The sequence below is a fragment of the Ursus maritimus genome, unplaced genomic scaffold, assembly GCF_017311325.1.
Source record: "Ursus maritimus isolate PB19 unplaced genomic scaffold, ASM1731132v1 scaffold_12, whole genome shotgun sequence".
In the NCBI taxonomy this organism is placed as follows: domain Eukaryota; kingdom Metazoa; phylum Chordata; class Mammalia; order Carnivora; family Ursidae; genus Ursus; species Ursus maritimus.
In genome coordinates, this window is record NW_024423564.1 from 64,204,677 (window position 1) to 64,218,026 (window position 13,350).

The 13,350-nt window shown below is 42.8% G+C and overlaps 1 protein-coding gene across 2 annotated transcripts in view; it reads right to left on the reverse strand.

The window, feature by feature from the left end:
- ELAVL4 (ELAV like RNA binding protein 4) overlaps positions 1-13,350 on the reverse strand; it is an 88,867-nt gene that overhangs the window by 37,654 nt on the left and 37,863 nt on the right. For both annotated transcript variants that reach the window (XM_008699229.2, XM_008699230.2), the window contains one exon: positions 13,071-13,311. In XM_008699229.2, coding sequence (XP_008697451.1) covers positions 13,071-13,311 — 241 coding nt within the window. Of the gene's footprint in view, positions 1-13,070; positions 13,312-13,350 lie in introns of those variants that run through there.

The window sequence follows — 13,350 nt, forward strand, 5'->3', positions numbered from 1 at the left end:
AAAAGAGGACCCCACCTCTTTCTTAACAAAAGAATGAGCTCATCAGGTAGGAACTGTCCCAAACTGCCCCCTTCCCTTCTACCTGCAAACGTATCCCTAATGGAACGCCATCCCTCCGAACTGGCTTAGAACAGAAGTCCATAAAATGCTGGAGAATAAAGGTTCCAAGAGGAAGGTTACTTATCATACCCTTCCTTTTAAGATTTATAATGCACATTAACACAGACTCAAAGAAGTAGTGATAAAAAGAGACCCCGTTTTAACTTGGTACACTTCAGTTTCCCCAAACTCATTTGGTCACAAAACCTCTTTTAAATAAACATATTACCTATTAAATACCTTTGGGAGTGACTTTTAGATGAGATTCCCAAATGACCATTACTCTTTGAAACAGGACTGAACACTTCCTCAGGATATAATTGCCCTGAGCTGGGGGTTCTGGGCCTGTGCTCTGAGCTATAGTTCCTGAGATGCTAGAGGGGCCCACAGAAGAAAGGAAACCAAGCCAGAGAACACATCTAGGGTCTCTTTTCACTGTAACAGCCTATGATTCTGTGTCTTAGAAGACATCACACAGACTTGCTTCTGGGATAATCCAGACACAGGACCGAGATGCATAGTGGGGAGGGGGTCAGACATCTGAAGACGTATTTTCATGTTGGTACAAGTCATACAGGTCTGATTTCTAGCTCACGTTGTGTCAGTGGTCAGCATGCAATCACTCACGGAGTTTCATGTGGAGAACCAAAGACCCAAGGAAAAAACAAAACACAATTGTGTGGGGCTGTATGGACACCCAAGCAGGAGCACACACACAGGTACACACCTGCACGTTATCTACGCTTACCTAACTCGGCACATGAGCCTGGGAGCCAACATCGTACTGCAGATGAAAAGAGAGACAAACAAACATGGGTTCAATCTTGCTCTGACACTTAGAAGTTGTATGACCTTGGGGGTGCTTGGGTGGCTCAGTTGGTTAAGCGGCTGCCTTCGGTTCAGGTCGTGATCCCAGGTCCTGGGATGGAGCCCTGCATCGGGCTCCCTGCTCAGTAGGGAGCCTGCTTGTCCCTCTTCCTCTGACCCTCCCCCTGCTTGTGTGCTCTTTCTCTCAAATAAATAAAATCTTAAAAAAAAGAAAGAAGTTGTGTGACCTTGGACAAGTTACGTAACTTTTCTGAGCCTGTTTCCTCACCTGTAAAATAGGGCTAATTATTATTACACCTCACAGAACTGCTGTAAGTATTATATTACTATACACCAGGTGCTGTTCTGAGTGTTTTGTATGTACTGATGCTCACAGTAATCCTATCAATATCCCCATTTTACAAATGAGAAAACTGAGGCACAGAGAGGGTAAGGATTTGCCTGTTACACAGCTAGTAACTAGTAAGGCCAGGATGCTAACACAAGCAGTCTAGCTCTTCATTACTGGGCTATCCTGCCTAGCACAGTTCCAGATTTTAGTAGGTGCACGATATTCCCTGGGAATATCTGTCTGGGAAGACACACACACACACACACACACACACACACAAATACACAAATACCCTACACCTCCTCTTCCTCTCTGGGATTTAAAATGTGCTGTTTTTGTCATTAGTTCGTTACACGGGCAGTTCAAGCGGGCAGCATGCAGACACCAGCTTCCCAAACCCGAGGTTCCTACGTGGCTGCTCAAGGAACAGGAGAACAAATTCAGCAACGTTAGTTCATTCTGAACGATGACTCACAACCACTATTTTCACAAACAGCCTGCTAATTAAACTTTCTTATGAACCCTGCTAACCAATTTTTCCAATGCACGGAGGAAAAATCATTCATTATAGACCGGAATCCAAAATCTAATATTAACAGCACAAGTAGGATCTGTGGCATTGTAATTTGATCAGCCTGAGCATTAATAACAGTTAGACACTGATGTCTGAGAGAGTTAATCAGCTTTTGTTGAGATGTACGCGGATAACTGAACAAAACATCTGGAAAGCAGACTAGAAAGCAAAACTAGCTTATCACAAGGGGTTTGGTATTTGCTTTACCCTCATAAATCCCCTGCTTATAACGTCCTATCTTCTAGGTGACCATAGTAATAGCCTGAATTGGTATAGCACTTTAAAGACTTACAACACATTAGCAGCTCATCTCATGTCGACACACAGTCAGGTGGAAAGAGCCAGTGCTATTATCCCCATTTTATGTGCAACAATCGGAGGCACAGAATGGTTCGATCCACTGGAAGTCCCATAGCTAGAATGAGAACTTGCTGGATCCTTCCATTTTATCACATTGCCACTCATAAAGGTGGCTTGATTTTATTTATTTATTTATTTATTTATTTATTTATTTATTTATTTAAAAGATTTTATTTATTTATTCGACAGAGATAGAGACAGCCAATGAGAGAGGGAACACAAGCAGGGGGAGTGGGAGAGGAAGAAGCAGGCTCATAGCGGAAGAGCCTGATGTGGGGCTCGATCCCAGAACGCCAGGATCACGCCCTGAGCCGAAGGCAGACGCTTAACTGCTGTGCCACCCAGGCGCCCCGGTGGTTTGATTTTAAAAACAATCTCAGAAACCATCCTGGCATTTTCAAATATTGAACTAAAGGCTTTCATTTACAATCTTCCAGAACCACAAAAACTGCTGTTCATTATTACTGCAGCTATTTCTGAAGTTTGCTGGAATACATCCTACACAGCCGCACGCACGATTCAGGATGAAGCAGCAAGAACGCGAAGAGCCCTCTCTGTGCAGGTCTCTTGTTCCCAGTGGCAGCAGCATGTGGTCAGACAGACAGGGGTACACAGACAGTGTGGTCAGGCACTTCAAACAGCATGAGCTTTGGTTTCCTCATCTAAAGAACGGGGCTGCTGTTACCTCTTGGGGTTGTGATCAGGATTAAATGAGCTAACAAACATAAAGCAACTGGCGTCCAGCAGTGCTTAATAAATGTGAGGTCCCATTCCACTCTCCGGCCTTCTCATATGGCAGCTCCTACTTCCTCCTTGGAATTACATAACTGAGGACTGAACCAGGAACAGACAGATCTCGACTTTTCCTTTCCTCTCTCCTTCTCCATCTGTAGGCCCAGGGGTAGGACACTTGGTGAGAAGAAGGAAGACACAAGGGGCCCCTCCCATTTATAGGTTGCTTCAGTTTACAACCTGTGTTTTGCAAGGTTGCAAGGTTGCAAACCAGCTGGTTTGCATGCCAGGTACCATGCAAGGAAGGTAAGGTAAGGATCTGTCTTCGTACTGTGTGCCGAGAAAATGGAGGTCCACAGGGACAGAGTGACTAACGCAAGGCCAGGCACATACCTATTCAGTGTGTGGTCAGGGGGGCTGGGGGATGGTGCAGGACTCTCACTGATGTCTGTCTCACTGCTGGTTAGTTCACTGCACTGTGTCTGGTATTTCTGACAAGGAAGCATTTGGGGGCTCTGTGTGTGTGTGTGTGTGTGTGTGTGTGTGTGTGTGTGTGTGTATGTGGGGGGGGGGTGTGGCACACTGCAGTCGTGCTCACTTTCTTTTGTACCTAGAGTGTGGTCCACCTCATTGGGAAAGCTCCACTGACTGGCAAGGGGCACTGGGAAGAGAAAAGGTGGCTGAGGACCAGTTCCAGTTTGTGGGATCAGGACCAGGAAGTGAGAGTAACATTTGATTTTCCTGTTTGCTGTCCAGCTCAGAGTCTGGGGCAATGGGGAACCTGCCAGAACTCACTGTAGGAAGCCTTACCAGGGAGATGCAAGCAGAAGAGTGGAGCGCCTCTGTGCCCAGACTCAGGGTTTGAGGGGACAGGGAAGACTGAAGAGACCCAGAAGCCAGTAATACCCCAGTTCACGGCCGCGAGCAAGAAGGCCCAATTCAGAACACCCCCTTTGGCACAGCATTTACAAAAACAGTGAAGACAGGTACTCCACTAGGCATCTTCTCTCTGTCACTGCCTGCCCTGGCCAGAAAAAAACATGTCAATCAATCCAACATGGGTTCAAGCAAGAAAGATGAGGAAGGGAAAACTCTATGTATGTGATTTCAGGTTTCATATCCCACCCTGTATTATGCACAGCTGGCAAGTGTCTCCACAGAGGTCTGTGCGATAATGTGAGTGTGGGGGGCAGAGGGGTAGGGCTGGGATCCTGGTCACCACTTGAGAATGGGATCAAGGTTGTCACCATCTATTTTTCCTTGATGTAAAGAACACTTGGGCTAGGTGGTGTGTTACTTCTCGGACAAGTCACCTAGCCACATTTAATTTAATTTTCATTCTAGTTCTCCTTTTACCATGCATTCTACACACAGTTTGCTCTACCTTGCTTTTTAAAAAATCCATAGCTATTTTAATTCTAGCTGTCTTCCATATTACCCTATAAAGCCAATTCAAATCCTTTTTCAATCAAATGGCATGTAAGTAAATAAAAAGGCAAAAAGAGGAGCCAGGACAGCAGCAAGCAAAGAAAAGAAAAAAGGGAAGAACAAAGAGCAAGGAAAATGGGAAGCCAAGTGCTCTTGACTCAAGTCTTCCTTGGGCTGCACCGGCCTCATTTGTAAAGCGAGTATACATTGTCCATATTGGCTATTTCAAAAGGGTCAGAGGAAGTACTGAAAGTAAAAGCCTTTGAAAACAAACATGAATGGCAAGTATTGGGGATTATTAAGTATACATTTTATGCCATACCACCAATAAAATGATTTAATCCAATTCAAGATGTTTGTGATGAGAAATTCCACCAGCAGCCCTAGGAATTAGAGTAATTACCCTAACTAGCTGTATCCACTCAATGGTAATGGGACCTCACATATCACCAGATGTCCAACTACAAAACACAGGCCAAGCTGAAAGCCAAACTTAGACATCAGCAAGAAACTGAAGCAGGTGGAAAGAGAGTCAGTGAGAGACCATGTACCTGACCTCAGCAAGAGAAACAATGATTCTCAAATCATAGACGCCATAGGGAGTCTGCAAATTGTCCACCTCCTTCTGTGTCAGGTCGGGTTATTTATTAGCAAAATAGAAAAACACAGACTTTGGAGTCTGACAAACTTGGGGTTCAAATCTCAGCCCCACCTCTTATTAGCTGTGACCTTGGATAACTTACGTAACCGTTCAGAGTTTCCGTTATTTCGTCAACACAAAGGGGGCAGTAATGCTTACCCACAGAATGGTCTTGCCTGTTCCATTCACTATCCCTTGAAGAGGTCTCTGAAACTTAGCTCAGCTGCTTCCTCTTCATGGACCAGTCTCCCACGACCTGCTCTCTACCGAGATTAAGGCTCACTCCTATTTGACACTTGTTCCGAGATCCCCAGCCCACTGTCATCTGTTTCTCCTTTGAACACCCATAATTGATGTCTTCATATTCATTCAACAGAGGCAGACTGATAAGGTTAACAGAAAGACTGCAGACTTTGCAGTCACAACTCTCCAGCTGATTCTAAGTCTTGGCTTCCTTATCTATAAAATGGGGATAATAGCACTGATCATACATAACTGACATAAAGCTTCGATGAAATAACATACAATAAAGTGCCTAACCCTGTAGCTGACACACAGCAGGCATTCCACCAAAACTCCAACTTCACTGATTGTTATGAGTCTTCTGTGCTAATAAAACTAATAGCTAAGGTTAGGAAGGGTGAATTTGGACCTTGGTGAAAAACAAAACAAAACCCTCCACAAAACAGCAAAGGTGGATGTCTAGTGCTGTGTATCCCAGCTCCTTCCAGACCTGCAGGCTGCTGCAGGGCCCCCAAATGCGTCTTGGCTTCCCCCATCGCTGCCCTGCTAGCAGCAACATGGGGGCACAAACTGTGTCTTATCCTCTCTGGCTTCCTCACAGACTCTGATACAGAATTTAAGAGGAGAGAGGGAAAGGGAATAATGTTTATTTGGTCTGAGAGAGTAGACACTAAATAAATACTGTTGGCTGATTGAAAATGTTTTACAAATGTAAAAGCCTTATACAAATATATGGTCTCTATCTGAATTTTATCTTCTCTCCAAACTAGAAATATCTTCTCCCATCAAAGCTCAATTTGGGGACTGTAGAAAAAATAAAAAGGCAACTTAAAGATCTTTAGTTTTTACAAGGAATAAAGACAGATACAGAGTTCATCAGTTAAGAGCAGTAAGGGAGATGTGGAATGGGGTGGGGGGAGGCAGACTGAAAAAAGAAATCACCCTGCCACACCTCCCAGAAGACAAGAAAAAAATGAATTTCCCATTAACACATTTCAGAAAGCACTTTCCTCCTACCCTGAAGCTGATGAATTACATTTTTAGATAATGTGTGGAAATTTCAGCTTGACATTACCTTCTTCCTTAGTTCCTAGTTTCAATCAACCAGGTCACACAGAGAAGGGGGGAGGGATGGAGGGAGGGAGTGTGTGTGGGGTGTGTATGTATGTACTGGGGGAAGGAGGGGAGGCCAGGTGAACAGGGAATTGGTCCTACGAACCAAACAGTCAGCTAAAGTACAGAAATAGAAAATCCTTAAAATACCCAGGCCTGATTCACATCCTAGGTAAAAATCCTTTGAGACATCTCTCCTGGGATGTGAGAATACTTTCCTATGGTTATCTGAGTTTGGAAGCAGGTTAACAGAAAGACTGCAGACTTTCTGAACAGAACCATCTGATATGGAAGGGAAGATGAAGGGGAAGGCAGCCAGGGGGCAAAAGGAAACCATATCTGGTCTGCAATCCTGACTACTGCCATCCTGGGAAAAGAATTATGTCGAAAGAAGCAGAATGTACCTGTAAAAATTCTAAACTTCACAGCTCCACTCAGTTGCCAACCTATCCTAATTAGAAAAGACAGGAGGTCTCTGATTGCCGCTGATGGGTGTGTAAGAGGCACAATAATTACATGGTTTACTGTCTGCAGTTAACATTCTGACATTTTCCAAGTTCTCCTTAATAAGGGAGACCCCCATTCTCCCATTGTGCAACCCCACTAGGCTGCCGAATCTTCTCCAAACTAAGTATTTTCCATTCACAACAACAATAATCCATTTCCCTCCCCAAGTCAACGAATCAAAATTCTTTCATTCTTCTTTGTGGAATACATATAAGGTGACTTGCAGGGAGGTGATAAATAAAATGACAGAGGCAAATCTGCCTGATTTTCCTCTGAATTCAAGAGACACGTTGCACTGCACCAAGCACATTTTCAAAGTCAGCAACAGAATGTGCTGATAAATGCTACTATTTCCTCTACCCTTCCCATCACTAATGGATATCCCTCTGATGTGCATGTAGAAAAGTTCATTTAGCTAATCAATATCTTGGGATTTTCTTGGATTATGCACAATTGAGGCTGGGTTTTAACTATGCTTAACTTTAAGACAGCATCCATTTTAATACAGTGCTTGCAAAAGAAAGAAAAGGTGAACACAGTGAAGAGTATTTTGTGAAGAAACAAAATCGGAAGTTAAAAACCACTCTAAGTCTGTTCTTTCTCGTTCAGGTAGGCAGTGACCTGCTTAATTAAAAAAACCACTGGTTCTTCTTATTTTTTTAATGCATAGTATACCCTTTTCCAAAACAAAAGATTTTGAACTCTAATTAGGTTTCCCTGAACTAAAAGTTTTCATTCCCTAGGTAACAAAAGCTGAGTTGGTTTGCAAAGGGGAGAAGTCAGTTGAGTATTTTTAGAGAAACTGTCAAAGATAAACTATAAATTGGACAACTCACAATTAGACAGTCCTGGGTTCAAGTCCCAGCTCCCCTACTTGGAAGCGGAGTCACCTTGGACTAATTACTCAATCATTTCTAAATCCAAGTTTCTTCAACTGTAAAATAACCGTCTTGAGGATTACATGAAATTCCACCTACTGATCTCAGCACAAAGCTTAGCACATAGTAAGTGAACAATAAACACTGGCTATTACATGAGTCTCCAAGAAATCCCAATTTACTATTTAAATGAGCTACTATGCTTAAAGCATCTAATGCAGTGCCCAGAACACACACAAGGCACACACAAACATATAAAAGTTGCTGCTATTATTTTTATTTGTCTTTGCTAGATGATGTAAGAAAGTACGCCAATAACTCACCTTAGGGCTGAATTCACATTTCGGGAGTGAATTAAAAGCACTTTCGTATTTTAGAATTTTTCAGGGTCTTTTATTGTTTTATAAAGTTACCTCAGAAGTAAAATTCAATCAAATTCCCACAGTGCCCTATAAGTCCAGTTCCTTCAAAGTATATGAGGTAACCTAAAGCAATCCACAGCCCTGACTCTCCTTTCCATCTTCAACCCAAGAGACTGTATTCCATGCAATGCCTCCTGGCCTTGCACTGCCATAGTCCATGTCCTACATGTTACCTACTGAGAGGGACACATAGGATTAACTGCATTTTCACAAATCCGAGAAAGAACAGAAGTTACCCAGTGTCACCAAATCAAAACTGAGTTGGTTCCTTTAATTAGAGATGTGATTCCAGATATGAAAAGGGGAGGCAAAGCATTAGACCCTGATGGCCACAGTAGTGAAGGGTCTTTTTTGCCTTGTTCTCTTTTCCACTGAATGATAACATTAATTAAGCCAAAGACATGTGTTAGAAAGAAAAAAGAAAATGAAAGAATGGGCTAGAGATGAGGTTTGGGAAATGCCGTCTTTGCCTGTTGGGGTGCTACTCTAACCGGCTTCATTTCTTGGTCTGCTTAACTTCAGCTGGCAACGCTGCTTCGTGTTAGGTCGCTGTTTCCAAAGAGGCATGGCCCAGCTCTCCTGCCTGTGTCCAGAGCACGGAAGAATAAAAAAGTCTTTTGTTCTTAGACTGGGATTTTAGCTCTATACCTTTGCTTTCCTTCCCTCTACCTAAATCCTAACCCTGTCTTCAAACCTCTCCCAGCAACTCCAGCTAACACAGACCTCACCCTTTATCAACCATCTACAGTCCTTACGGTCTGTTCCATACCCAGGTCACTCCTTATATTCAGCTTTGTAATGGGCAATGTTCAGTTTGGACCACTCTGTCCTCAAAACCTTCCCTTCAGAGCTCTTACCGGCCTGAAATGGATAAAAAAGAACTACACTGCATGGGCACATGAAGCCTAACATCAAGTAAAAATATAAGTATTTTTGATCGCTGTGATGCGAGTAAACATGAAATCTAGATAGGCAGATCGAACTGTTTGTTGTTGTACACGGATTTAGTTCTGGGGATTTTTTTTTTTTTTTTTGGTTACTTTTTTCCTCCTTTCTCTATTCTTTTTGGAGAGGGGTGATGACAAGATAGACAATTATTAAGATGTAATTTAGCATTCCAGCTCTTCTGGCTTTAAGACATCCCCTGAGCCACCTAACTGTATCCTGCCTAAGTCATGTTTCTTCCCCTAAAATACTGAGCATCTGTAATGCAATCTCAAAGCTTGAAAAAACAAAAGGGCCACAAAATTAAAAATTAGAAATTAATTGAATTCTCTGCAGTTCATGGGAATAACATAATTTCTACTGGGGGTTTGATGTTTTCTTGCCTGAGTTTCTAGGTTGCACAAAAGTGTGCGGGCCACGTACTTCCCTTTCTCTCCAGCGGCAGAGCCTGCAGGTGGATGCAGGAGAGAAAGGAAGAATGTGGCTTCCGGTGCTATCACGGCAGCACACAAAAGCAACTTGGGAGACATGTTTTCTCCCTGGTACCTAGATTATCCTGATAAGTGTCCTTTTCCAATTGGAAAAAGAAAATCTAATATCTCTGAGAAGATAAGTAACAGAGATGTCCAAAAGCACTGTAACAGAATCTTAAACCTGGCACTTTCAGTAAATTTGGTTCTACTCTGAAGGCTGAATTGTATCCCCAGAGGATGATAAATACTGTTATCTTTGGTTCCTGTCATACACAGGAGCCTAGTTGAAAGCCGTGGTACTTTAGGTAGACGTTCCAGAGGGTGGCCAGCAACTGCTACTCAGAAGATTGCAATGTTTCATTGGGTTATGGGGTGAGGGTTAGGCAGGGGTCTTCACTCAACACTGGCAGAGGCACCCTGCCCATACTTCCACGTAAGATCATGCTTTAGCAATCTGGGGGTGAACCCCAGCTCCACCACCTGGTAATACCCGTGCTGCCAGGAGAAGTTACTTGACCTCACAAAGTTTCAGTGTCCTCATCTAAGAAAACGGAGGCTGTTCTCAGTGTTAAATCAAATAAGGTATGTCCGGTGCTGAGCAAGTACTTAGCATAGAGTAAGCACTTGATAAATGATAACAATTATGCCCTCAGCACCAAACACTGAAGTCCATGCCCAAATTTCCTCTGTATTTTCAAACGGAGCCTTCATTGACAACCGACAGCCACGAGGGAACCCAGCCCACATGCAACACCATCAATAACAAGTCTCTCTCCTTCTCTTCCTCCCAATGTCTCCTTTCTCTCAATTTGATAAGCCAGAACCTTCTAAGGGAATCCATTCTCTTAGGGAGTGGTTTGGGCTGGAAAATCTTAATCTTGAATTCTTATCTCTTCGCCACTTCCCACCCCCCAATCCTCCCACTAGATATTTAGAACTCCTTGTAAACTTCACAGGATCGAGATGTATTGAGATCTGTAGGAGGTGTTGGAGGAAAAGGGGGGACTGAGATGTTAAAAATCAGGGCAACAAAAATACCTATGATGTCATTCACCCTGACTTCTGAACCACCAGCCGCAGCCTTTCAACTTGGCTGGTGTTACACTTCACCTCTCCCAGACCGTGTTATCATCATTTACCACCAAATGTAGGCCTCAGAGGGTCTTCCATTAGAGCGATCCTCACTCCTTCCCCACCTCCCCACAGCCCTATCTCTCCCTCCCTCTCTGACTTTTAGCGTAGTCAATTAAACCTGAATAACTGGTGGATGGAGGAAATATGCTGCATCTATGGAATGGTACAGCAGGGACCAGTTTCACTGTTAATTTAAAATGCTAGAATTAATTAGGTAGTGTAAATGAAGAATTTAATAAGCGCTCTTTACAACCACAAGTTCTACTTTTATTAAACACTGCTACCAAATGAGGGCAAATATCTCTGGTCTCTCTATATTTCCTTGCCTCATTCCCATAAGTTCTCTGCAAATAAAATTTTTTTTTGCCTGAAATTTAAAAAAATGCATAATTATAAATTTATGCCTGGATTATATTTCTGCTTTCAATCCATAAGCTTCTTCTTTAAGCTCAGATGCTACTGTATGTCTCTGCTTGTGCTGGAGAGGGTGCTGAACAAACCAGAGTTGACAATTTTGGTTTTGTATACCAAATTAAAGGCTGTCTTCGAAGCTGTCACTCCTATTCAAATCCACTCGGTGAACTACCAAATTAGCATTCTTTCAGTAAAGGAATCTGCTTGTTTAAACATGTGTCTTTAGAAAACAAGGAACAACACCATGAATCAGTACTTTTCAAAAATCTCACTACCATTCTAAGGGAATTCTTTTGAAAAGGTGATTAATAATATTCACTAATATAGCTGGCAGAGTCCCTATTTAGAAGGTACGGCTCCACCAAAAATACATTTTCTATACAGGAGTGGGAGGAAGAATCATATGGTTAACTGGTTTTAATTTTGTTTGAATTATCATCCTATTATATAAAGATTATTCAGAAATCTAAACATTGGCTTTCTGGGAGCGCAGGCAATTCTGTGAAAGGATGGATGATCCAGTGCTCTCAGATAAGATCCTCAAAGCCCTGGCCCTATTTGGAGACCTTGATAAAATTTCTCTGTTCAGCCGCTCTCCTTGTAACACACTACCTGTCTCTGTAATAGCAACATCTCCCATTTACTGAGAGACCACTAGGCGTGAGGCATTATGCTAGGCAGTGCTGTAAATACATCCAGTCTCTCATTTCATCCTCACCAGAAGCCCTTTGAGATAAATATTCTTTTCCAACTTTATAGATGAGGAAATTATGTTTGGAGGGTTCTGTGACTTTTATTTTCAACAGTTATTTTAGTTTCATGATTTTGCAAAATGTCTAATTTATATGGGAGGCAGATTTATAAGTGAAGCAGAAAATTGGAGAGCACAGATAGCAACATGCACACATGTACCATGGATTCCCCGACTGAAAACTGAAGATGATGTATCTTCCTATTTTAACGATAGAGTTTCCTTTTTCTAACCTAGGCCAGTTGCTTGTCACTTAAACTGTCCAGCAAAAGGGAAACTGAAGTCCATGCTGAAAAATGCCACTCAGCTGGGTGTGAATGATTTTGGGAGCCAAACGCCACAGCGCAGTGGCTGCATTGCCATCGTGATGTAGCCCAGCAGTTTTCTGAGGGAATCTTCTCACTTCCAGAAACATTACAGGGAAATGTTACCCCCAAAGAATGATCGTGTCTGGCAAACATTAGGTCCTCAACAAATGGTTGTTGATGAGGAAAAAATCAGAAGCTAAAAATTTCAAGTATTGAAGTTGTTTGGGTATTGCTTTACTTTCAAGTAAAAAGTCTCTGGCTTCTCAAAGAGTATCTTCAAAACAAAACAAAACAAAACGAAATAAAATACCTCAACTGCAGTTCCTCATTAAGCCTCTCCTTCCTACTGCGGAGTAGTTACATTCCAGAATAATCTGCTGCCCTTAGAGCCTATTTCTCCCCAGGGACAATGGGCAGTTGTGATCTCCTTCCAAAGTTCACAATGCCCCCTGCTTTAAAACACTGCCTCAGACACATGGAAGAACACTGGACACACACAAACCAAATGCTCGAGAAGAAAGGAATAGATAAAAATCAGTGTGGAGTACAGGGAGGGCAGAGGGCAGAACGGAGAACTATAGAACAAAGGGAAGGGGTGACTGATTGAGAAGAAAAGGGGATAAAACCAAAGGGTTATTTCACAAAAAGTAAAGCCCAAGGAAGCTCCAACATCCTCCTCTGCTTCCCAGTCCTCCCAGTCTGCAATCTGGTTTTGTGTACACACATGGGTGAGTTTATGACTGTGTACCCATGCCCTCACTGAAAGCAGGATACACACTGCAGACACTCAGATGCATTCCCCGTCTGCGTGCATTTCTGCTAAGGTCTGTACATCTAATGGAGCCATGTAGCTGCTAATCCTAAACCCAGAACACTGAAGAAGAGCATACCTGTAATTTTGTCTCTCACGAGTTTGCAGGATTCTATTTCACCAATGCTCCCAAAGAGACTCCTGAATTCCTCCTGGGTCATGTTCTGGGGTAGATAGTTGACTATGAGGTTGGTTTTGCTGTCGTCTGTGGCTGCCCCCGTCTGCATGGGAGAAGGACAGTTTCTATTGTTGCTGGACGGTCCATTGCTCGTATTGGATGTCGGGCCATTTGACACCTGTGGCTCCATGGTGCTAATTATCTAAATAAAAATAAAAATAATAAAAATAAGCCTCTTAAA